This window comes from Wolffia australiana, chromosome 8 (assembly GCF_029677425.1).
Source record: "Wolffia australiana isolate 7733 chromosome 8, ASM2967742v1".
Taxonomy (NCBI): domain Eukaryota; kingdom Viridiplantae; phylum Streptophyta; class Magnoliopsida; order Alismatales; family Araceae; genus Wolffia; species Wolffia australiana.
Genome location: NC_135842.1, coordinates 12753594 through 12776109, shown reverse-complemented (window position 1 = coordinate 12776109; position 22516 = coordinate 12753594). Strand labels below are relative to the sequence as shown.

Genomic DNA, 22516 nt, shown 5'->3' with positions numbered 1-22516 from the left:
TTGGGAGATCTTGTGAAACAAGGATTTTGAGTGCTATTTTAGGTGTTTTTATTCTTCATGAAGTGAATTCCTTCCTTCTCTTGATCTGCATTTGTGTCTGTTGCAACACGCCAAGGCACTAGGTGCAATATACAGGCTCATGAAGGGAGATTAGTGTTTGGGAGCATCACCAACGAAGGAGGTAAGCCCTTAAATATTTGATTATGATTTAATTCCATGTTATTTCATTTCATCCATCCATTCCAGGTTCACCTATCTTTTAATTTCTGTTACATGTTATTAACCCTATGAGTAGGGATTAATAGCTTATAACACCCATTCCTAATTAAGGATTTCATAGGGAAACCCCTAATTAGGACCTTCTTCATCACATTCATTCATTCTTCTGATCCTATCTTCATACCACAATCCAAATACCACCCTAATCTCTGTGTAAATTTATAATTCTTATGAGTAAGAATTAAGGATTTATACATATATGTAAACACTAATATAAGATTAATTATCTTTTATGTAACACTTTTTACACCAATCACTTTCTCAACAAGTAATTTGATTTAAAAATCAATCTCAATCATGAAGCCTTCTCTGTATAATGAATTAGGTATAATCATAAATATTATTAGGTAAGTCTTGAATTTACACATCGACTAAGTTAACCACCTAAATTTTGACTTATCACTCACAACCCTTTACAAATATTACCCTGAATAAAATTTCATAAAAATTCTCAATAATAATGACATTATAACTAACACCCATATTTTGAGGTTATAAATTTGTGTTGTTGCTGAAGGTAGAACCCTAACACCAACCCAACAGATGGGAATACTTGCCACAATAATATATCAACATTATAATGACAATAATGGGAGTAAAAGTTCATGGCTCCAGGAATATGGAATATTGTAGAATCTGACATGCATACAATAGTGATTTCAGTATGGAAAAGGGGTATTTCAATAGTTTCAATCTCTAGAGATTCGGGCCAAAAATAGCATCACTTTTATTGTCGTGATAAATATGAGCCACTCAATCATCACTAGGGAATCACCAATGCATAAAACACCATTGGAAGATAGAAAGTGTATGATAATCATCTTTTGACATATGTGACAACTAACAATCACAAATTAGGGTGTTATTCTAATGTCTTTGTAAAATGTCAAATAACGATCAAATTATATAAACTTACTGAAATATGTATAGGGGGTGTCGTCACAAGAGGGATTGTCCTTTAGAGGTTGATCTAATGTTTGAGTTTAGGTCAGAGAAAATCCGATGAGAGGAGTAACAAGGGGAAATAAATATATAGTAAGAAAAAATTAGAGATGGAGTAATGATAATGAGATGATGGTGATAAGGAAAAATATAGGTAATATGTGGAAAGAAGTAATTAGAGTAAGGTAGAAATAAGGATGCTATCAAATAATATCTAATAATAGATAGTGTTAGGGAGAAATAGAGAGGGGAGAGTTAATATATCTATAATAAAGTGTATTATTTATATTACTATTAGAATTAATATATTTTACACATATTAGAGTTAGGGAATAGGTGGGATAATGAAATTTATTTATGAAACCATTACAAAGGAAGAAAGTAAGATAGTTCGTGAAAAGTTAATTTTAGATTTATATTTTAAATGATAGAGTAATAATCTGTAGATAAACTAATTAAGATGATATTATCAGCAGACAATAGTGACATTATTTATTTTAAGTGATATTTAGGTAATATGTAAGACAGGAGAGAAAGGTGTAGTAAGTGAAGGAATATTAAGATACTAGGAGTTATTGAATTGTGGTATATTATTTACGAACAATATAAGAAAAAAGGATTGAGAGAAAATTGAGTAATTTATTTTAATTTTTAGAAAAGTATAAGAAATTGAGTAAAGATTTAGAAAAACAGCAGCTAGTGGGGAATAATAAGAGTAATGAAGAGATAAATATTTATATTATCATATGGCTATGGGGTAAATAGTCGTAATACAATACATTGTATATAATTTATCTATTTATGAAAGCCATTTAAATATTTAATAATAGAAAATAACAAAAAATAGGATAAAATCAGGCCAAAATTTTGGTCTACAATAGGTGTTTGCCAAAATGCCTCCAAGAGGTTGATCTATAAAATTCATATCAGAATCAGATTTCATCTTGAATTTAGATTCAACATTGTGGTATGATCAAAATATCAATATCTACCCAAGAGGTGCAGAACTATCGGCATGAATGCCCTGATTTCGACGCGTTGAGGGTAAGGGTGTTCATAATGTCACAATTAGGGTTGAACTTGTTGTTGGTATTATTGAGATTATTCAGTAAAAATTGTTACCATAGGCAACGGTGATGAGTAAGATTCTCTCCACATGCAACGGTGATTAAGGATTTAATATGCTTAATATAGTGATTTTTTAGATGAGATGAGATGCACACTAATTTTCATATCAAGTGACAAGAAAATGCAAGGCAAAATAGTGATCTAATGTTGAGGAGAGGTGTTAGAAGATAGTGATCATTTGGTGTTGAGAAGATCGAGTGAGTGTGAGAATGAAATAACAAAGATGTGAAGAGTGATCCGAATGAGGCAAAAAATGAGTCGCATATGATAATTGATGATGTGAAGGTGGTAAGATGTGATTTGGATAACAAATGGAGGTGATGTGATGGCGAGATGTAGTAGTAAAATTGAATTAAGCTGGCGACGATGTCAAGAAAGAATGATGTAGGGTGAATATGCTTACTATAGATCCTTACATTCTGCCATGATTCCCGGCAATTTGCAAGTACAGGTAAGCTCCCCGTGTTCTCTGTTGCTTCTTCCCACACATTCAAGACACCAAGAACACACTTGATGGATATCAGAGACTCACTATCTTTCAATTAGCCCACATGAGTTGGAAACAAGTTTAAGGATGGATTGACAGTGATCCACCCCTCTATTTATAGATCAAATGGAATGGATGAAAAGATGGGTTGATGATGAAGCATCCCTGAAAATTTTAGCTCAAACGGACCTTTGGATAGTCAGTTATCGTACTTTGAAGTTGGAGCCATCCTAGCCATCCATTTTTTGACTCTCCTCGTCATTGGTGCCAACGCTTCCACTTTTTTTCATTTTTGCTTAAGTCGCTCAATCATCAAATAGTTAATGATTGATGTGATTGCCTCATGTTCTGTGATTGAGTGCTCCAAGAACGACGCATGTACATGTAGGAGAAAAAGACCAAAAGGCTTTAAATATCATTTTTGAATATTTGTGATGTGGCGCCACATTGTTGGAGGCCACTTCACAATATTTCTTTTTTGGCTTGATGTATAATGATTGGCAAGCTGAATTGTGTCACTCTCATCACAAAAGGGGAAAGCTTCCCCAATCATTGCTTGATGTGGTACAAGTTTCCCATGCCGCAGCAGCACTTACTTTTTTTAATCAATTGTGGTGGTACACATGCACTCCATATGAACCGCTACAACTTTTTATTTTTCTCTTGTTTTTTCCTTTTGTAAATGAGTTTAAAAAACCAGTTTTATCACGATTTAAATCATGTCATTTTCTAACGGTCCATGTCGCCCCTGGAAATAAAAAATAAAGATAGTGTCAACAATGATTACGCCATATTGATGATGCCTTTTCACAATGATTAGCACAGTGATTTGTGATGCCATAATAATTCCTTTTCACAATGATTAGGGTAATTAATAATTTGCGTAGTTGTGACATTCGAAGAATAGAATGGTGACATGTAGAGAATGCATATTCAAGGCAGAAATATATAAAAAAGTCAAGAAAATATAATAATTGTATATTTTAACTTATAAAATTCATATCTCCATGAATATAATGTCAAAAGATTCATGAAAAATATGTCTCGAATCAGAAAATTTTCTTTAAGAATATGATGTTAGAAAATTCCTGAAAATTATAATTAAATCCAAAAAATAGTATATAAGTGGAAAATTAGGTTTAATCATTTAAAGGTTGATAAGCCACATTTATAATTGTTTTAATCCACAATTGAGTGTAAACTTCCCAGATAACCCAATAATTTACGTGTTATCGGGTGCCATTTTCTGCCTCTAGACTTTGACGTCCATCCTAGCAGTCTTCCATGGTGGTACGCTTTCAAGGCAGGCTACAAAGGTGTCACGACTTCCTCTAGCTCATGCCCCTGCTGGAAAGGTCTCCTCCTGAGGTTTTGAAATTCTGTTGGAAGATGAAGAAATTTGGAAAGAATGGATAACTTTATGGGTCAAAGAAGGGCTTTCAGGGCTATGGATGCCATGGTCCAGCCTTGGGGATTCTTATGAGAGCCGCCAGTTGGATTTCATGCTCCTAACACTAGAACCTAAACAACGACCAAGGCCGGAAATTTACTTGTCTACTCTTGACTGTCCAAAATTAGTGAGATAGGGTTGATTAAAAGACAGTAAGTCACAGCATTGGACCCTATTTTACCAAGTGGTTGACCACAATCCATGTCAGATTTGCTGCTTTGATGGCCGTCATTCTCAATTGCTCACCTCGTCAAATGTTCTTTTTGATTCATCTGTCAAGGCACCAAGTCATTATAATCAATATGGCCACAACCAATCAGGAGCCTGAAAGAGAAAGAAGAAAAAGAAAAGTTAGATAAAAGCAACATTGTCTGATCTTAGTTATGAAGATCAGACGGTCTAGATGGAAGCATCACATATACTTCAGCTTATTATGATGCGGGATGAAAGAAAACTGTTAGATAGATATTCCATATCAAAAAAGATTTTAAAAATGAGGTTCTAATATAAATGTCAAACCAATCAACATGTTGAATAAAATTAGCCATCTTCCCTGTGCATGTGCAGAGGCTTTACTACTTCTATACTAGGCCTCTTATGTAGGCCTTCTATGTCGGCCTCTATGTAGGCTGCACTGCACTGAAAATTGAGATTCTTTCCTTGGAGTTTATTTCTCAATTTTCCTTATAGGGCATGAAGATAGTGATATATGGTAGTTCCTTTTGTGCAATCAAACTAGTTTTCGTCGATTGTGCAGTTCGGTGCAAATTTTGAACCGCACGTCACACACCACATAGGGGAAACGCACCGCACTTTGCACAGCCCTATGTGCGGTGAAAATGTGCAAAGTTGTGCGTAAGTTTTTAAAACAGCAGCTATGAGGTCTTCTCTCTCTCTCATTCCTCTCTATCCCTCTTTCCCTCACTGTCACTCGTCTCTCTCTCTCTTGTTCCTCTCTCTCCCTCTTTCTCTCTCTATTGCTCTTCTCTCTCTACTTTTCTCACTCTTGCTCCCTCGTCTCTCCCCCTTTTTCTCACTCTCTCTAACTCTCTATCGCTCTTTTCTCTCCCTTTCACTCCTTGCAGTCTCTCTCTCGTTTGCGCTCCTCTCTCTTCCTATTTCTTGCTCTCTGTCACTCTTTTCTCTCTCCCACTCTTTTTTCCCTCCCTCTAGAATTTGTAGCTCGGTCCTCCCTCCCTCTCTCTTTCTTTATCATTTTTCACTCTCACAATCATTTGTGCAAATTCATGCGACGTGGGGTGCAGATTTCCGTGCAAGTTTGCATGGATCATGGCACAGGGGGGGTTTGTGCGAACAAAAGTTCACACACGCGGCGCAAAATTTTGCACTGCACCGCACTACCTTCTCTATAATGATGTAATGTAATGTGTGTGTACTTGCGTTCTTAATTGAATATTTAGCTAATATAATCTTATCTGAGTTTTTTATCTTCACTAAGTATTTAAAGTAACTTGCAATCTGTATATTAGTTAACCTTTTATTTCTGATGTTTGGAGACTAACACCAGAGCTTTAAGAAACAAATCATAATTAAAAATTACAAGTCAGAATTCAAGCCATGCCAAGAGCGCGCCGAGGCACCAACAGCACCAAGCAGTCAAGGCCTGAAAAGGAAATTCAAGCAAGGCCACGGCAAGAGCCGAGACCAAGGACAAGAGCCCGAGACTGTGAAAACAGAATCCAGGCGGTGGGGCCAACAAGCTAATTTGTTTTGCTTGCGGAGGACCCCATTGCATGGATCAAGCTAATTAACATTGGTGGCCGAACTAGATGTTTCCCATTGCCAATGTTAATGCAATGGTCGTACCACCAGCCCAACTAGATGTTCCCGGGGGAAGCAGTACGGTGACCTTGAACCCCTTGCAGTGCTTAGCGGCACTACAGGGGGGTGCCCCAGTCCAGTATGAGGGTCTGAACCTCTTGCACGTCCCGATACCGATCAACGGCAAGCCCTCCATGGCCATGATTGACACGGGGGCGACACACAACGTCCTCGCGGAGAAAGAAGCTAAGAAGCTCGGCTAGAAGTTGTCCCCAAGGGCGAGGAAGATCAAGGCTTGGCCAAGGGGGTGTTGCTGCAGGTGGGAACGTGGGAGGGCCGGACCAACTTCATGGTGTCCCCCATGGATGACTTCACGGTCGTCCTAGGTCTCGACCTTCTAATGGGTTCACGTGCTGTCGTGTTTCCTCAGTACTGCAGCGTGATGTTCCCGGAGGAATCTCACCCATGTTTCGTGAGGGACCAAGGGGTCTAGAAGCCGCAGAACACCGCTCTCTTGTCCGCCATGCAAATTAAGGACGGATTGAGGAAGGGGGAAGAGACCTTCCTCGTCACCATACGAGGGCCGACACCTTGGAAAAAGGGTGAAAGGCAGGGGTGTGTATCAGCCCATTTGGCGGCACTTAGTTGGGGTGATGACGACGACAACAACCCCGGTGCAGCCGCGGGTGGACTACCGGGGCCAATTGCGGACGTACTACGGGAGTTTGCCAGGGTGATGCACGCGCAACTCCCCGCGAAGCTGCCGCCGAGGAGAGATGTGGACCATGAGATCGAATTGCTCCCCGGAACACGTCCCCCTGTGTGGGCACCCTACAAGATGCCCCCCGCTTACCTGGAGGAGCTGGGGAAGAAGCTCCAAGAACTGCTGGAGAGCAAGCTCATCCGGCCGTCCAAGGCTCCCCAGTTCTTTTCCATAAGAAGAAGGATGGGTCGCTCCAACTTGTGTGGACTACCGAGCATTGAACAAGGTAACCGTGAAAAATAAATATCCTGTACCGAATGCTGAAGAGCTGTTTCACAGGCTCGGCGAGGCTCTCTACTTCAGACGGATGGACTTGTAGAGCTGGTACCACCAAGTGCGGATCAAGGAGGGAGATGAACCAAAGACGGCGTGCGTGACTCGCTACGGATCCGTCGAATTTTGCGTGATGCCTTTTGGGCTCACGAGCGCTCCTGCTACATTTTGTTGCCTGATGAACAGTATTTTTTGGGATTATATCGATGATTTTGTCGTTGTATACTTGGATGATATTCTCGTATACAGCGAGAGCTTGGATGACCATGTGAGGCACCTAAGGAAGGTGATGACCAAGTTGAAGGAGCACGAGCTCTACCTCACCCCGAAAAAGTGTGAGTTCGCCTTGTAGGAGATTGAGTTTCTTGGACACCTAGTCGGGAAGGGAAGTGTGCGCATGGTTCCCTCAAAGGTGAAGGCCATCAGGAATTGGACGGAGACGAAGGGAGTGCCACAATTGAGATCTTTCCTCGGGTTGGCTAATTACTAACGAAAGTTCATCAAAGGCTTCTCCCGACTAGCTGCCCCTCTGACGGACTTGTTGAAGAAAAATGTGAAGTGGCAGTGGACAGACCGGTGTCAACGAGCATTCAACAAGTTGAAGAGCACAGTCTCCAGCGAGCCGGTGCTCCGATTGCCCAAGTTTAACAAGCCATATGAGGTACACACCGATGCTTCTGATTTCACCCTTGGTGGTGTCTTGATGCAGGATGGACACCCCGGGCCTACGAGAGCGGCAAGCTGAACGATGTGAAAAGGAGGTACTCGGTAAATGAGAAGGAGATGACAGTGGTGGTACATTGCCTAAGAGTCTGGCGCCACTATCTCCTCGGAGGGAAATTTGTGGTCTACACCAACAATGTGGCCACCAGCTGCTTCGAGTCCCAGAAGAAGCTGACCCCAAAGCAAGCAAGATGGCAAGACTTCTTGGCGGAGTGTGACTTCGACTTGAAGTACAAGCCGGGGTGCGCCAACCAAGTGGCCAACGCCCTAAGCCACAAAGAACCAGAAGTGTTTGTGGCTGCTCTTTCAGCTGTCCAAGGAAGCATCCTCGATGAAATCAAGTTGGCGCTGAAAGATGATCCAAAAGTTGTTCGCTTGATGAAGCGCATTGCTATGGGTGAGACAAGAAAATTCTGGACGGAGGACGGCATCATATACGCAAATGGGAATAGGCCGTATGTACCACGTGCGGGTGGGTTGCACAGGAAGCTCCTCTACGAAGCACATGACGCACCCCACGCTGGACACCTAGGGCACGCCAGGACGTTTGCAATCCTATCCAGTAGCTATCACTGGCTGGGAATGGAACGAGATGTAGAAGCCTATGTTCGTTCATGCTTGGTGTGTCAACAAGACAAGACGGAGAAGGCAAAGGCAGCTAGAATGTTGGAACCTTTCCCGAGGGTGAGCAGACCGTGGGAGTCTATTTCGATGGACTTCATCACTTGCCTTTCGTGCCTGGGTGGGCACGACGCCATCTTGGTTGTCGTGGATCGCTTCTCCAAATATGCAACTTTCATCCCCACCACGTCGGAAGTGCACGCAGATGGAGTGGCTCGTCTGTTCATGTCCTATGTGGCGAAGTACTGGGGTCTTTCACTGGACATTAGTAGCGACAGAGACACAAGGTTCACGGGTCATTTCTGGGAGTCGTTGTTCATGTACATGGGCTCCAAGCTCAAATTTTCTACGAGCTTCCACCCCCAGACAGATGGTCAGATGGAACGTGTCAATTCCATCCTCGAAGAATACCTCCGGCACTACGTTTCGGTCAATCAGGAGAATTGGGTTGAGCTGTTGGATGCAGCACAATTCGTACACAACATCAACCGGAGCTCGGCTATAGGTCGCTCGCCGTTTGAGATTGCAACGGGAAGACAGCCACAGACTCCTCTGGAAGTTGTGAAAAGGAAAGGGAAAGGACATTTCTCTGCGATCTTCTGATTTGCGCGCGGCTATCATGCTCGCATTGAGGAAACCCGTGAGGCACTAGAGCGTGCTGCTCAAAGAATGAAGAAGTACACCGACCAGTATAGAAGGGACATAGAGTTCTAGGTGGGAGACAAGGTTTTGTTCAAGACCAATGCGTAGATGTTGAAGACGAAGCAAGCAAAGCAGCGTCACAAGGGTCTGGTACCCCGCTATGATGGACCTTTCGAAGTGGTGGCAAAAATCAGATGGGTTGCCTACCGAGTCAACATTCCCCATCGGCTGGCGGTCCATCTGGTCTTCCATGTGTCGGTTCTGAAGAATCACATACCAGATCCCAAGACGCGGCGAGGAACCAGCCCCAGCGTGCGCCTCCGAATGTGTAGGCGCATTTTGATCAGGAAGCAGAAGCGGTCCTGGCAAAAGCGGAAAATTGACCGGGGAGGATATCACGGTTGCTATCACAAGATCGAGTACCTAATCAAGTGGAAGAACATACCAGAGGAGTCAGCCACCTGGGAGCGCGACTCGGACTTATGGCAGTTCGAGGACCTACTGCGAGCACATGAAGCGGAGCAGCGGGCGTCAACGAGGGCGTCGACAAGTTTAGGCGGGGGCATGTTAGCCCCTAACTAGGCGACATTCCCTACCTAGAGGCCTGCGTGCTTATTGGGAGGGCGTACCCGTTGTATTTTGGCTCACAACGGGTACATTAAAAGACTGAGTCATTATGGGTAGCGATGCCCAAATACCTGACCTTTTAGGCCATTGCCACTGTACGTGGTGATACACTGCAGACTGTGCACGTGCCAGTCCACGCCCAAGGCTGGATGGATCAGGTATGGTCCGTGCACGATGGGCGCACAAGCTGAATGGTGTGTGCGCACACGCGCCAAGCCTTGCGCACCAACGCTAAGAGCCAATGCCAAGCACCACGCGTGAGCGCCAAAGCTAACCACCAGCGCCGAGCGCTGCGCGCGGGAGCAGGAAGCGCTGCGCGCGGGTGCGGGACGCGCAAGCTGGGTGGCGTGCCGCGATTGCAATGCACGGAGTTGTGCGGGGGCCGCGCAGCAGCCGCGCGGGCAGTGCGCGCATTGTGTGTGCGGGTCGCGGGGCCGAAAGACATACTGCTAGGAGACTAAGGCATGTGGCGCAGAGAGAGCACCGAGACGGCACAGCGGGTGCGTAGCGGTCCTACGGGTAGTGCTGGACGCACAACGCCAGCTCAGGGGCGCTGAATGCGGCGGCGTCGCATAAGTTGTGCACTAGAGTGTTGACACGGGCGCTGGTGGCGTGTGTGATCGTCAAGGCAGGGGTGGCGTGTGTGATCGTCAGGCCCGCGGGTGCACGACGCTCGGTTTGGCGCACTTGTGTAGAGGCAAAGCAGGCGTGCGCGTGCGGAGCGGCGGCCTTGAGGCGGTGCGGCGATATTACCTCTGCGCAAAGCACCTCGTCTCGTTCGTTTTACCACCCCTCATCTTCCCCCATGTAATTACCCCCGATGATGATGTACTTTCTATGATATAAATGCTATGGCCCTATTCCCTGATGGTGCCTAGCACTACCATCTCCACTAACCCCTTTTATGCGATCTTAAGCAATCTGCAAAGTTTCCGCTACAAGAGATCAAGGCTACTCAGTGTTTTGCTCCAAGCACTGAGGCCGGCACACGCCATTTTCGAGCAAGGAACCTAGCTCGAGATTTGACCGTGTGACACTAGGGATAAGGGATCGGATCGAATCTGATCGTTCGAATCCAGATCGAAAGATTCGAACAAACAACTACAGATTCGAACTGATATGTTCAAATGTTTTGATTGAACAAACCACTTGTTCAAATGTTCTGATCTGTTTAAATAAATGGCCAGGGGCTCGCCAGGGGACTACGTACGACTAGCAGTGTTGCTCTGGTGATCACTGGTGGAGGTCGCTTGCAGTGGTCGATCGCTGGTGGCGGTGGGGATCGCTAGTGGTAGTGGGCTGCGCCAGCTGTTGGATAGTTAATCTTGACTCAGTTATTTTAGGAGCTTAGGTTTGAGTAAATCAAGGAATAAACCAAGTCAGCAAAAACACTAGTTTTATAGGAAAATGTGGAAGTAAGAGCTGAGTTTTTGGAGCACAAGACTTGGTGTCTTGGAAGACAAAGTACATGAATTGGTGTGTGGCGATACTTAGTCCATGGGGAGTGCCTATAAATATGTATGAGTTCCATTGTTGTAGTATGTTGTGTGCATCAAATGGTACATTCTTCTCTCAAAGTGTTCTTTCTTCTTGTTTCATTGTGTGAGATCAAGAGAGTGATCACTTAATATTTCTTTCTCTTTGTGAGATCAAGAAAAGTGAAAACTTAAATCTTTGTTCTGGCGTGGCGCTGCTACAGGGCCTGGCAGGCGAGGCTTATCTATCTCTCCTCCCCCTCTCTCTCCCCCTATTTCTCTCCTCTCTCTCTCCGTCCTTTGCTCAGGCAGTCAATGCTGTCCATCACGTGTAAACATGCTAGATTGTCAATCAACTCTGACCCATACGTCTCTTCTGCCTCAAAAAGGCCAAGCATACGCCAAACGGAGAGCCGCCTAACTCTGTCTGAGACGTAGGGCAGATGTAGAGATTGGCCCGTTCATTTTGTCACACTTGCTTTTAGCCATTTGACTGCTTCGGTTAATGGCATCTCTTTAACAAGTTGAGAAGTCAAAATCGAAGATCCTCGTTTCGTTTATTTCAATCAGAGAGAGACTCTTGAGTAGGGTTCGCCCAACCGATATCCATCCGTCATCGGGTATCAGACAACCAATATCCGATATCCGAGAAAAATGAGACGGTGTCGGATATCGGATATCGGTCGATATCTGTCTAGAAGGGTTAGACGGATATCAGTATCGGATATCTGGGGGTGAGGATGGATATCGGTATCCGATACCGGATATTGGTTTTCCGATATCAGGATTTCAGAGACGGATACTGGATGCCGGATATCGGTTTTTTGATATCCGGATATCGGTTTTCGATATCTGGATATCGGTTCTGATATCCAGAGTCGACCAATAAAATAATCAACCTTTACACATTATACTTGTTAATTTAAATTGCATTATCCGACTCTGATATATATCCCACGCCCGTTATTATATAGTGTGCAATTTTTATTTTTTCTTCCATATGGGATAACAGGATTCAAAGTTAACGTAAACTTTGAATCCAGTTATCCCACATGGGAGATTTTAGAAACTTTTATTAGCATATATTAAATGAAATATCAAAATAGTAGCTATGTCTATTATCGCTATTTTTAAGAGAGTTATATATGTATATTAATTTATTAATTAATCAGTACGCCTTCCAATAAATAGAAACAAAAATTTCTTTATCTTTCCATATGGGATGAAGGGATTCCGAGTTTAACACAAAACCAGAATCCCTTTATCCCATATGGAAGAAATAAAAACTAGCCTCCTGTATATAATAACTAAGTTGTATGACCAAGTAATAATATCTTGTGGTACCCCCTTGCCCACGATACCTCTACGAAATGTGAGATTCCAGCCGACCAAAAATTTAGGAGAGAGAAATGTGGTTTTAATGTGCATCTCATATTTTTAGAGAGAGGGGAATGAACAGCTAGAGCAAGAGGGAGAGAGGGAGGGGGAGGGGGAGAGAAGAGAGCGAGAGAGATAGAGCGAGAACTAGAGTGAACGAGAGAGAGAGAGAGAGAGAGAGAGAATGAGTGCGAAAGAGAGAGAGAGATAGAGCGAGAACTAGAGCGAACGATAGAGAGAGAGAGAGAGAATGAGTGCGAAAGAGAGAGAGAGATAGAGCGAGAACTAGAGTGAACGAGAGAGAGAGAGAGAACGAGTGCGAAAGAGAGAGAGAAAGAGCGAGAACTAGATCCAACGAGAGAGAGAGATAGAGCGAGAACGAGAGAGAAAGAGCGAGAATGAGAGAGAATGACTGCGAACGAGAACGAGAGAGATAGAGCGAGAACGAGGGGAAGAGAGAGCGAACAGTGCGAACGAGTGAGAGAGGGAGAGTGATAAATAATTCGATGCGGATATCGAAAACCGATATCCGCATCCGATATCCGGTGCCGTCATCTGTCCCCTTGAGACGGAGACGGATGCTGGTCTCGGGACGAATATGAAGGAGTATGATCCTGATGAAGATCTTCTAGAAGAGAAGAAGCTCGCCGGAAGTACCGAATAAAACGAAATGCGGTTTCTTCTGTTTTTGAGAATGAAGGACAGCGGTTCGATCGAAGACGATGGAGCTGAATCACACGATGGACCGAGTTATGTTGAAGCTGATAGGTCCGCGTGGACGGACGTTTTCAAGACTGTTATTTTCTTTCTTTGTATTGGGTATTAAATAGCCCATTTTGTGTTCGATAAAATGTACGTGAGAATATCAGAATGTTCACCGATACTCCGTGAAAGTATTGCATTGTTTTTGTTTTCTCTCTCATTGTCATTGAGCTTGGATCTTGCGAGGTTGTTCCTTGTTTACTCTGCGTGAGCTAACAAGTGGTATCAGAGCTGTTCTGATTCCAAGGACCCGTGAAGATGCCGAGGAGAGGAGAGACATCAACAGCAGCTGACAAGCAAGGCGCAGCTGAAGCGGAGGTACCAAGAATTCTTCCTGCAAGTCAATTTATGTCTCTATTATTGTCCAAGACGAATTACAGGCAATGGGCAATGAGGATGGAGGTTCATCTTGAAGCAAATGGACTTTGGGATGTGGTTTCTGGCGAGGAAACGAACAGGAAGAAAGATTGCCTAGCCCTGTCTACAATTCTCTCAGCCATTCCTGAAGATGTCATGGATCAGTTGGACACCAAGAAGTCGGCAAAGGAGAATTGGGAGATTCTGAAGACTTCAAATCTTGGAGTTGAAAGAGTCATACAGTCCAGGGTGCAAGGCTTGAGAAGAGAGTTTGAGAATCTTTCAATGAAGAAAGATGAAAGCGTAGCTGATTTCTCTCACAGGTTCACTAAGGTGGTGGGAGAGCTAAGGAGTCTTGGAGAAAGGCTACCTGAAAGATAAGTTGTGGGTAAACTTCTCAGAGCTACGCCGTCAAGGTACGACGCTTTGACTCTCTCTCTCGAGCAGTTCGGTGATTTAAGTATTATGACTGTGGAAGAAGTGATTGGTTCCTTGAAAGTTCATGAGCTAAGGCTAAATGAACGTGAAGCTAGAGAAGAGGAGCAAGCACTCTTGACCAGAGCATTGGAGAAGACCAAGAAAGAAAACCTTGCTCAGAGTTCTTCCGGTCGAGGTCATGGCAGAGGCAGAGGAAGGAATTCTGGAAGAGGACGTGGGAGAAGCAACTCAGAATCTCATGAGGATGAAGATAGAAGAGTTTTTGACAAGTCAAAGGTAAAATGTTTTAAATGTCAGAAATATGGTCATTTCAAAAGTGAATGTCGTACAGATAAGAAGAAGGAAGAAAAGGTCAATCTGGCTGCAGCAGAAGGCAAAGAAGAATCTACTCTGCTGATGGCATTCTCTGATGAAATTGAGGACATTCTTCTACAAGGGCTTCATGGAGATGCGTTGGCTTCAAACCTGTGGTACCTCGACACAGGAGCAACCTCACACATGACAGGTAATAAGAAATTTTTTAATTACCTGGATAGTACCAAGACAGGCACAGTTTGTTTTGGAGATGGGTCAGTGATTCAGTATAAAGGAAAAGACACAATTGATGTGGAGTGTGCTAATGGAAAGATTATTAGCCTGGATAAGGTGTTATACACGCCTAACTTGAAGGTTAACATACTCAGCCTTGGAGTATTTGATGACAAAGGATACCAAATCAGCTTGAAGAATGGCACTCTTCAAGTCTACGACACCTCAGGAGCACTCTTGGCCAAAGTGAGCAAAACAGCAGGTAAACTCTATCTCATTAACTTGAGAATTTTAGAAACCTGTTTGCTTTCTGAGGTAGAAAGAAGAGCTTCCTTGTGGCACCAAAGATTTTGTCACCAAAGCTACCACACATTGCACACTATGGCGAAAGAGAAGATGGTCTGTGGACTACCAGCTATCAGCATTCCAAAAGAGCACTGCAAAAGCTGCATTATTGGGAAGCAAGTTCGAAAGCCATTCCCAAATTCCAGAGATAAAATATCTCAGAAGCCATTGGAGCTGATTTATGCAGACATCTGTGGCCCAATATCTCCAGTTTCATTAGGAGGAAACAGGTATTTCTTCCTAGTTGTTGATGATTTTTCAAAGCTAATATGGGTTTCCATGTTGAAGAATAAGTCAGATGCATTTGGAGCTTTCAAGAAGTTCAAAGCGCTGGCAGAAAATGAGAAAGATACCAAGATCAAATGCTTGCGGACAGACAGAGGTGGGGAATTTCTGTCAGAAGAGTTCAAATCTTTCTGTGATGTAGAAGGAATCAAGAGGCAGCTCACTGCACCGTATACGCCTCAGCACAACGGTGTAGTAGAAAGGAGAAATAGGACTATTATGTCCTTGGTTCGCGGCATGCTGAAAGAAAAGAAGCTTCCCCTTCAATTACGGGCTGCAGCTGTCAGCGCATGTGTCTATGTGCTGAATCGGTCTTCAACAAAAAGTTTAGAAGGGATGACACCTTACGAGAAGTGGATGGGGAAGAAGCCAAATATTGAACACCTAAGGGTGTTTGGATCAATTGCCTATGTGAAGAATATTGGTGGACACTTGAAGAAGCTTGATGATCGAAGTCAACCAACCATCTTCATTGGCTATGAGACAGGGAGCAAAGCTTACAGGTGTTATGATCTTGTATCTTCAAAGGTTTTGGTGCGCAGGGACACCATATTTGAAGAAGGAAAAGCTTGGGACTGGAATACCGATGAAGATTCCACCAAAATTGGCGAATTTTGACTTCAAGTTTCATCTGGAGATTTGATGGATACTGAGTTACTTGAAGATGCACACAGTTCTGCAGAATCGTTTGCAGAGGACAATGCTCAAAGCGAGTCAAGTCAGCAGACTGGAAGTTCCATCTCAGAAGCTTCAAGAGGGATGAGAGATCTTCAAGAAATCTATGAAAGAACATCGCCAGTAGCAGCAGAGGCAGTTGAAGATTGTTTGTTGGTCAGAGAGGAACGTGCAAACTACGATGAAGCCATTAAAGATTCATGCTGGAAAGTTTCTATGGAGGAAGAAATGAAGACCATTCTGAAGAATGATACATGGGAGCTAGTAAGTCCTCCAGAAAATTGTAAACCCATTGGACTAAAGTGGGTATACAGGATCAAGAAGAATGAAGAAGGCAAGGTGATAAGGCATAAAGCTCGCTTGGTGGTCAAGGGATATTCTCAAAAACCAGGCATTGACTACGATGAGGTTTTTGCCCCAGTTGCCAGATTCGAGACAGTCAGATTCATAGTTGCCCTGGCTGCACAAGGAAATTGGGATATTCATCATCTTGATGTGAAATCTGCATTTCTGAATGGTGATATTCAGGAGGAGATTTATGTTAAACAGCCTGAAGGATTCATCATCAGAGAAAAGGAAGATTGTGTGCTGAAGCTCAAGAAGGCTCTGTATGGGCTTAAGCAAGCCCCACAAGCTTGGTATTTCAGGTTGGACAGAACTTTATCCAGTATTGGTTTCAAAAGGAGCAGCTTAGAACATGCACTCTATTTGAAGCATGAAGAAGATTTCAGTTTACTCGTGGGAGTTTATGTTGATGATCTGATCATTACTGGATCAAAGAAATCTGAAATACACAGATTCAAGAAGCAAATGGAGGAGTTTGATATGAGTGACCTCGGATTGCTGTCCTCATATCTGGGAATCGAAGTCAAGCAAGGACCAGTGAAGATAACCTTGAAACAGAGTAGATATTCTACTAAATTGCTTGAAGTTTTTGAAATGCTAGAGTGCAATCCGTCTCAAACGCCAATGGAAGTTAGATTGAATTTCAAGGAAAGTGAAGGTTCTGAGGTGAATGTCAGCACCTACAGAAGCCTTATTGGAAGTTTGAGATATCTTACTCACACCAGGCCCGATTTAACATACAGTGTGAGTTTTCTGAGTCGTTTTATGCAGAATCCTAACTCAAGCCATCTTCTTGCAGCAAAACGAGTTTTAAGATATGTGAAGGGGACTTTGAGTTATGGTCTAGTCTATGAAAAGGGCCAAGAATCAGCCAAGCTGATTGGTTACAGCGATAGCGATTTCGCTGGAGATACAAGTGATAGGAAAAGTACCTCTAGAAGCATTTTCTTCTATGGTACTATGGCAATTAGCTGGAGCAGTTCGAAGCAGAAGGTAGTTGCTCTATCCTCCTGTGAAGCAGAGTACATAGCTACTACTTCAGTTGCCTGCCAAGGAATATGGCTGAGCAGATTGCTTGGGGAGTTGAAGAATAAATTCCCAAAGATGGTGGAGATAAAGGTTGACAATAAATCCGCCATTGAGCTCAGCAGAAATCCTATTCACCACAGTTGGACAAAGCACATTGATACAAAATTTCACTTCATCAGAGACTGTATTGAAGACGGAAAAATCTCTGTGAAGTATGTGAGAACTGAAGAACAAATTGCTGACATTTTTACAAAATCTCTTGGGAAAATTAAGTTTTGTGAATTCCGTGATAAGTTGGGTCTACAGAAAATAGATCCGAGCATTCAGGATCAAGGAGGAGATTGAAGGAGTATGATCCTGATGAAGATCTTCTAGAAGAGAAGAAGCTCGCCGGAAGTACCGAATAAAACGAAATGCGGTTTCTTCTGTTTTTGAGAATGAAGGACAGCGGTTCGATCGAAGACGATGGAGCTGAATCACACGATGGACCGAGTTATGTTGAAGCTGATAGGTCCGCGTGGACGGACGTTTTCAAGACTGTTATTTTATTTCTTTGTATTGGGTATTAAAATGTACGTGAGAATATCGGAATGTTCACCGATACTCCGTGAAAGTATTGCATTGTTTTTGTTCTCTCTCTCATTGTCATTGAGCTTGGATCTTGCGAGGTTGTTCCTTGTTTACTCTGCGTGAGCTAACAGAATACTGGTATCGGATATTGGCATTGTAGCAACCGATATGCGATATCGGAAAATTCATTTCCGGTATCCGGTTCAGCATCCGTCCCGATACCGGCATCGGGACGGGCGAACCCTACTCTTCAGGGTTGAAATGAGTAGATGAGCATGGCTGTGTGGACGTTGTGAAATTTACTGTGTAGGTTGCCACCCAGCTAATCTTTTTCTTGGCTCTTCTGTGGTCGGGGCTTAGGCAGAGGAGCCTTAAGCCGTATGTGCTTTCTTCGGAGGTGGCCCATCCTGGTATTTTGCTCGACTTGCGAGTATATCGATAGGAGTTTAACGCAAAGTTGATTTTAGTTTTTAAATCACTCTGTCGATTTATAAATCCATCGTTATATCTATCAGTTAATTTATCTACTATCCATCTTTCTTTCTATCCATCTAGCAGATGGTTTTTCCCGGTACGCATCGTGCGACAAAAGGTCAAGTTTCGGTGCCCTCGATGTCATGTCTTCTTTTCATTGTTGAAATGAACGAGAAAATGAAACCCAGCCCACTTCAATAGAGAAAGCGATGTTTCATTCGGGGAAATATACCGAATCGTTTGTTTTGTCCATTAACAATTGTCTTTTAAGTTTCCGAATGTGCTCGTTTGAAGCAGGTCCAAACAGAAGAGAAAGTCGGGCACTAAAAAAGGTCGAGAGGTCGGTACATCGATGTTGAAGGTTTACGTCTGATGGGACAGCGAGAAAGGAAGAATGGTTTCTAGCTTTTAACTCATTCATGAAGAGAAATAAAGAGAGGAGAGAGAGAGAGAGAATTAAAGAGAGTCAGAAAAATAAAGAGCGGTAGAAAATAAAAGAGAAGGAAAGAAAGAGAAGGGAGAGAGAGAGAAAGTAAACTAGAGAGAGAGAGATAAAATATAGAGAAAATAGAAGGAAAGAAAAGACAGCGAGAGATGCGAGAAAGAGATAGGAGAGACAGCGAGAGAGAAAGGTTTGAAGCGTCGTGTGAACAGAGGTTGCAGAATTTTTTGTGCAGAAAGATGCCCCCAATGTTAGGACGTCTGCGAAAGAGATATGCATCCCGTTTAATAGTCGCAGACTCAAACAATCTGATTGACTCATTTGACTAACGTGACGTGTCTTCAACGTTTTGCAGATAAGACGGTGAATCACAAGCAACCTGCCCGCGTTGCACGGATCTGGTTGTGTGCTCTCATTTAATGCAACGCGACAAGAGAGCTTCCTCCCTTAGAAAAACCAAATAATCATAAACTATAGCTCATAAGTCAGAGAAAAGCATTAACTCCTAAATACACGGGGACATTAACTCGTAACGAAAACAATGGTTATAACTTCGTCACCTTTGAGAGATATGCGAAGAAAAAATGAATGAGAAAGTGTCAATTGTACAGTAATATGTTTCAGCATTGATTAAAATTTGGGCGATGGCATCAAACCCACGTCATAAGCGATGAATTTTGTGCTTCCGTGAAGAAGCATAACACCCCATGTGAATATGAACACAAACAAGTTTCCCTTTATGGCAGATTAAAGCCAGTAGATCTGATGAGCAAAGTTTGGAACTATATACGGCGCAGCCGGTCCCAACAAGCTCTCCAGCTCACTGTTTATTTTCCTTTTCTGAGATTAAATTGATAGAAAAAAATCTCCGTGTAGAAGCATATCCCAATCCATCAAGTTAAATGGATAGGGGTTGGATCTTTTCCTCTGACAGACCCGAGGGTCTCACACATAGTGGGTTGATTCAGGGACGACAACCATTTATATAAATCCCAGTGGGTTTGTTTTATTACAAATTTACCTGTCATAGGATTTCTAACTCCACCTGGTTTCTATTTATACGTATGCACATCTTATGAATAATGATTTTATCCCAAACTTTACACAATCAATTGAATTGGGTTATAGGGATGGTCCGATCATGGGCGTTGTGCGGTGTGCGTCGAATTTTTGAACCGCCCTTGAACATTAGCTCCCTCCCCTCCCACGCCAGTGTCTTGGTTAGATCTAATGGCTTATTTATATATTTTTTTAAAAAATGTAATTTAATTAAATGACTCAGAAGCATATATTATAAGGTTAGTACCCCAGTACGGATAGTGCAGTGCAGAAATGCACAAATATGGATAGTTGGGATAGAGTCAGGGGTGCGGAAATCCATACTGCCCACTGCCCAAAACCACCCCCACCAGAGGACTATAGTCAAGGGTGGTTGCCTTGAGTAGGAGTTCCTACTGATGACAAAAAAATAACTACATAGACTAAACCGTATGAAAATCCCACGTATAATATCCCACGTATGAAAATCCAACCTAAACTCTCCCATTTCCCCTTCCTGTGAACAACGACCAACTCGTCATCCAAAACAACGTCATCATAACAAGGGTGAATGACAAAGACAACGATAGACTCGTCACTCGAACTCGTCATCTCGTAGTAGAAAATATGGAACTTCGACTAGGATGACAACGACAACTTCGTTATCGTCATCGGCGATGGCAAACTATCAGCGATAATTTAAAGGAGTTGGAGTTTGATAGTATTCTATCCAAAGAACAAGAACACAGTCCTCATCTGACCTCCGACACGCGCTCCGGTTTTGGCCCGTTATCCTGTTCTACCAATTCCTTATCACCGTAGGGGGCGCGGAACCTGGCGTAGATATCGCTCTTGTAAAAATCCCTCGTCCTGAGCACGAGCCAGAGCAATACAAACACGCCGAAGAGAGTCGCTCCAGAGATGATGAAGAAAGATAGCCGAAAACACTCCACCCCCATGCACACCTCCTTCTTCTGCCTCGCCGCTTCCCTATCGTAGAGCTTCCCCGCCACCTTAACGTTGAAGACGTACACCCCAATAGGGCTAGCCACGGCGCCGAAGTTGTACAACGTGGCGTAGTACTTCAACCCGAAGAGCTCGGAGATAATCGCGAAAACCAGCGGCCACTGCGCGCCGAAGCAGAACCCAATTATCACTGATGCGATGTAGAGCGAGCCAGGCGGCCCCAGCGCTATCAGTAGATGCCCCGCGCAGGATAACAGGAGAACGAAGGTGAGGAACAGCGTTCTTGGGAATCTGAACCGGGTAAGAAGGATCTCCGAGCAGAACCCGGCCACCACTCTGCCGAGATAATTCCATATGCTTATCAGCGAGACGAAGGTGGCGATACTTCTCTTAGGGTATCCCAGAGACTCCCCTATCTGACCCATGTTATCGATAGCGGTAAGCGTGCCGCCGAGCCCGCAGATAGTGGCGACGAGGAGAATGATCATGTCTACGCTGAAGAGAGCTTGTAAAATGGTGTAGTCTTCTCCTCTTTCCGGCCCCCGGAAAACCCTAATCCACGTTTTATCCTTTGTTAACGGGGTCGTCGGCGGGGGGGACGGGAGCGGCGAGGCTTGGGAGGGGAGAGCGTGGCGGCGAAGCTGCGCGCGGAGAGCGACGGGGAAGGCGAGGAGGAGGATGGTGACGACGGCCGCGGCACTGGCGATGAAGGCGGGGCGGGGGAAGGAGATAGTCTGTTGGGTGATAATGGCTGCCATGAGATAGCCGGCGAGGGCGAGGGAGATGTAGAGGAAGGAGTAGAAGACTTTGAGGTCTTGATCACCGTTGCCTGGGATGGGCTTCATCAGTCGGATAGTGGGAAGAGAGAGCAGGGAGATAGCGGTGGGAAGCCAGGCGATCAAGAGGACGAGAGACTTGGAGTCGTCGCCGTAGATGGCGAAGTAGAGCTGAGTGAAGATGGCGCCGCTGAGGCCGACGAAGCCCTTTAAAAGGCCGAGAACAACGCCGCGGCTTTCGGGGAAGTTCTTAACGCAGGTGACGAGAGAGCCGGTGTTGGCGAAGGACTGGGAGTCGGCGCCGATGAAGATGTAGAGGCACATTTGCCAGAATTTGGGCCGTGGGATGCGGTTTGTGATGGCGAGATAGATCATGAGGTAGCCGGAGAGGTTCATGGCCGCGCCGATGGAGAGGACGAACCAGGGAGGAGTGACCTCGTTGATGAGGCCGGAGATGATGCCGAGGTTGGCGCCCAGGTCCTTGAAGAAGCTGAGCGTGTTCAGGGTTTCTTGGTTGTAATTGAGCGAGGATTTGATGTCCTTGGAGTAGATGCTGAAGATGTAAGTGGCGCCGGCAGCGGACATGATCAGGAGGGACGCGAAGACGACGAACCAGCGTCCCCGGAGGATCTTGATTGCCAGCATGACTGATTCCATTGTCTCCATGTCTTCTTCTTCTTCTTCTAGCTTCTTCTTCTTCTTCTTCTAGCTTCTTCTTCTTCTTCTTCTTCTAGCTTCTTCTTCTTCTTCTTCTTCTTCTTCTTCTTCTTCTTCTTCTAGCTTGTTCTTATTCTAGCTTCCTCTTCTTCTAGCTTCTACGGGGTTATAAGAATCAGAGATGTGGGGGATTGAGCAAGAATCTGTCCATTACAGGGGAAGTAGGTCTCTGGAGTGCGGTCCAGTGGATGTGTGACCCA

At 44.1% G+C, this 22516-nt stretch overlaps 1 protein-coding gene across 1 annotated transcript; it reads right to left on the bottom strand.

Moving 5' to 3' along the window:
- Positions 1-20392: 20392 nt before the first annotated feature.
- LOC144707012 (protein NUCLEAR FUSION DEFECTIVE 4-like) lies at positions 20393-22516 on the bottom strand. Its single transcript, XM_078580124.1, has one exon. It carries the CDS (start codon positions 22263-22265, stop codon positions 20610-20612), a length of 1656 nt encoding a protein of 551 aa, XP_078436250.1. The 5' UTR covers positions 22266-22516; the 3' UTR covers positions 20393-20609.

Excerpts from the sequence above, each read along its gene's own strand:
- LOC144707012 (XM_078580124.1), bottom strand. The coding sequence starts at position 22,265 with ATGGAGACAATGGAATCAGTCATGCTGGCAATCAAGATCCTCCGGGGA.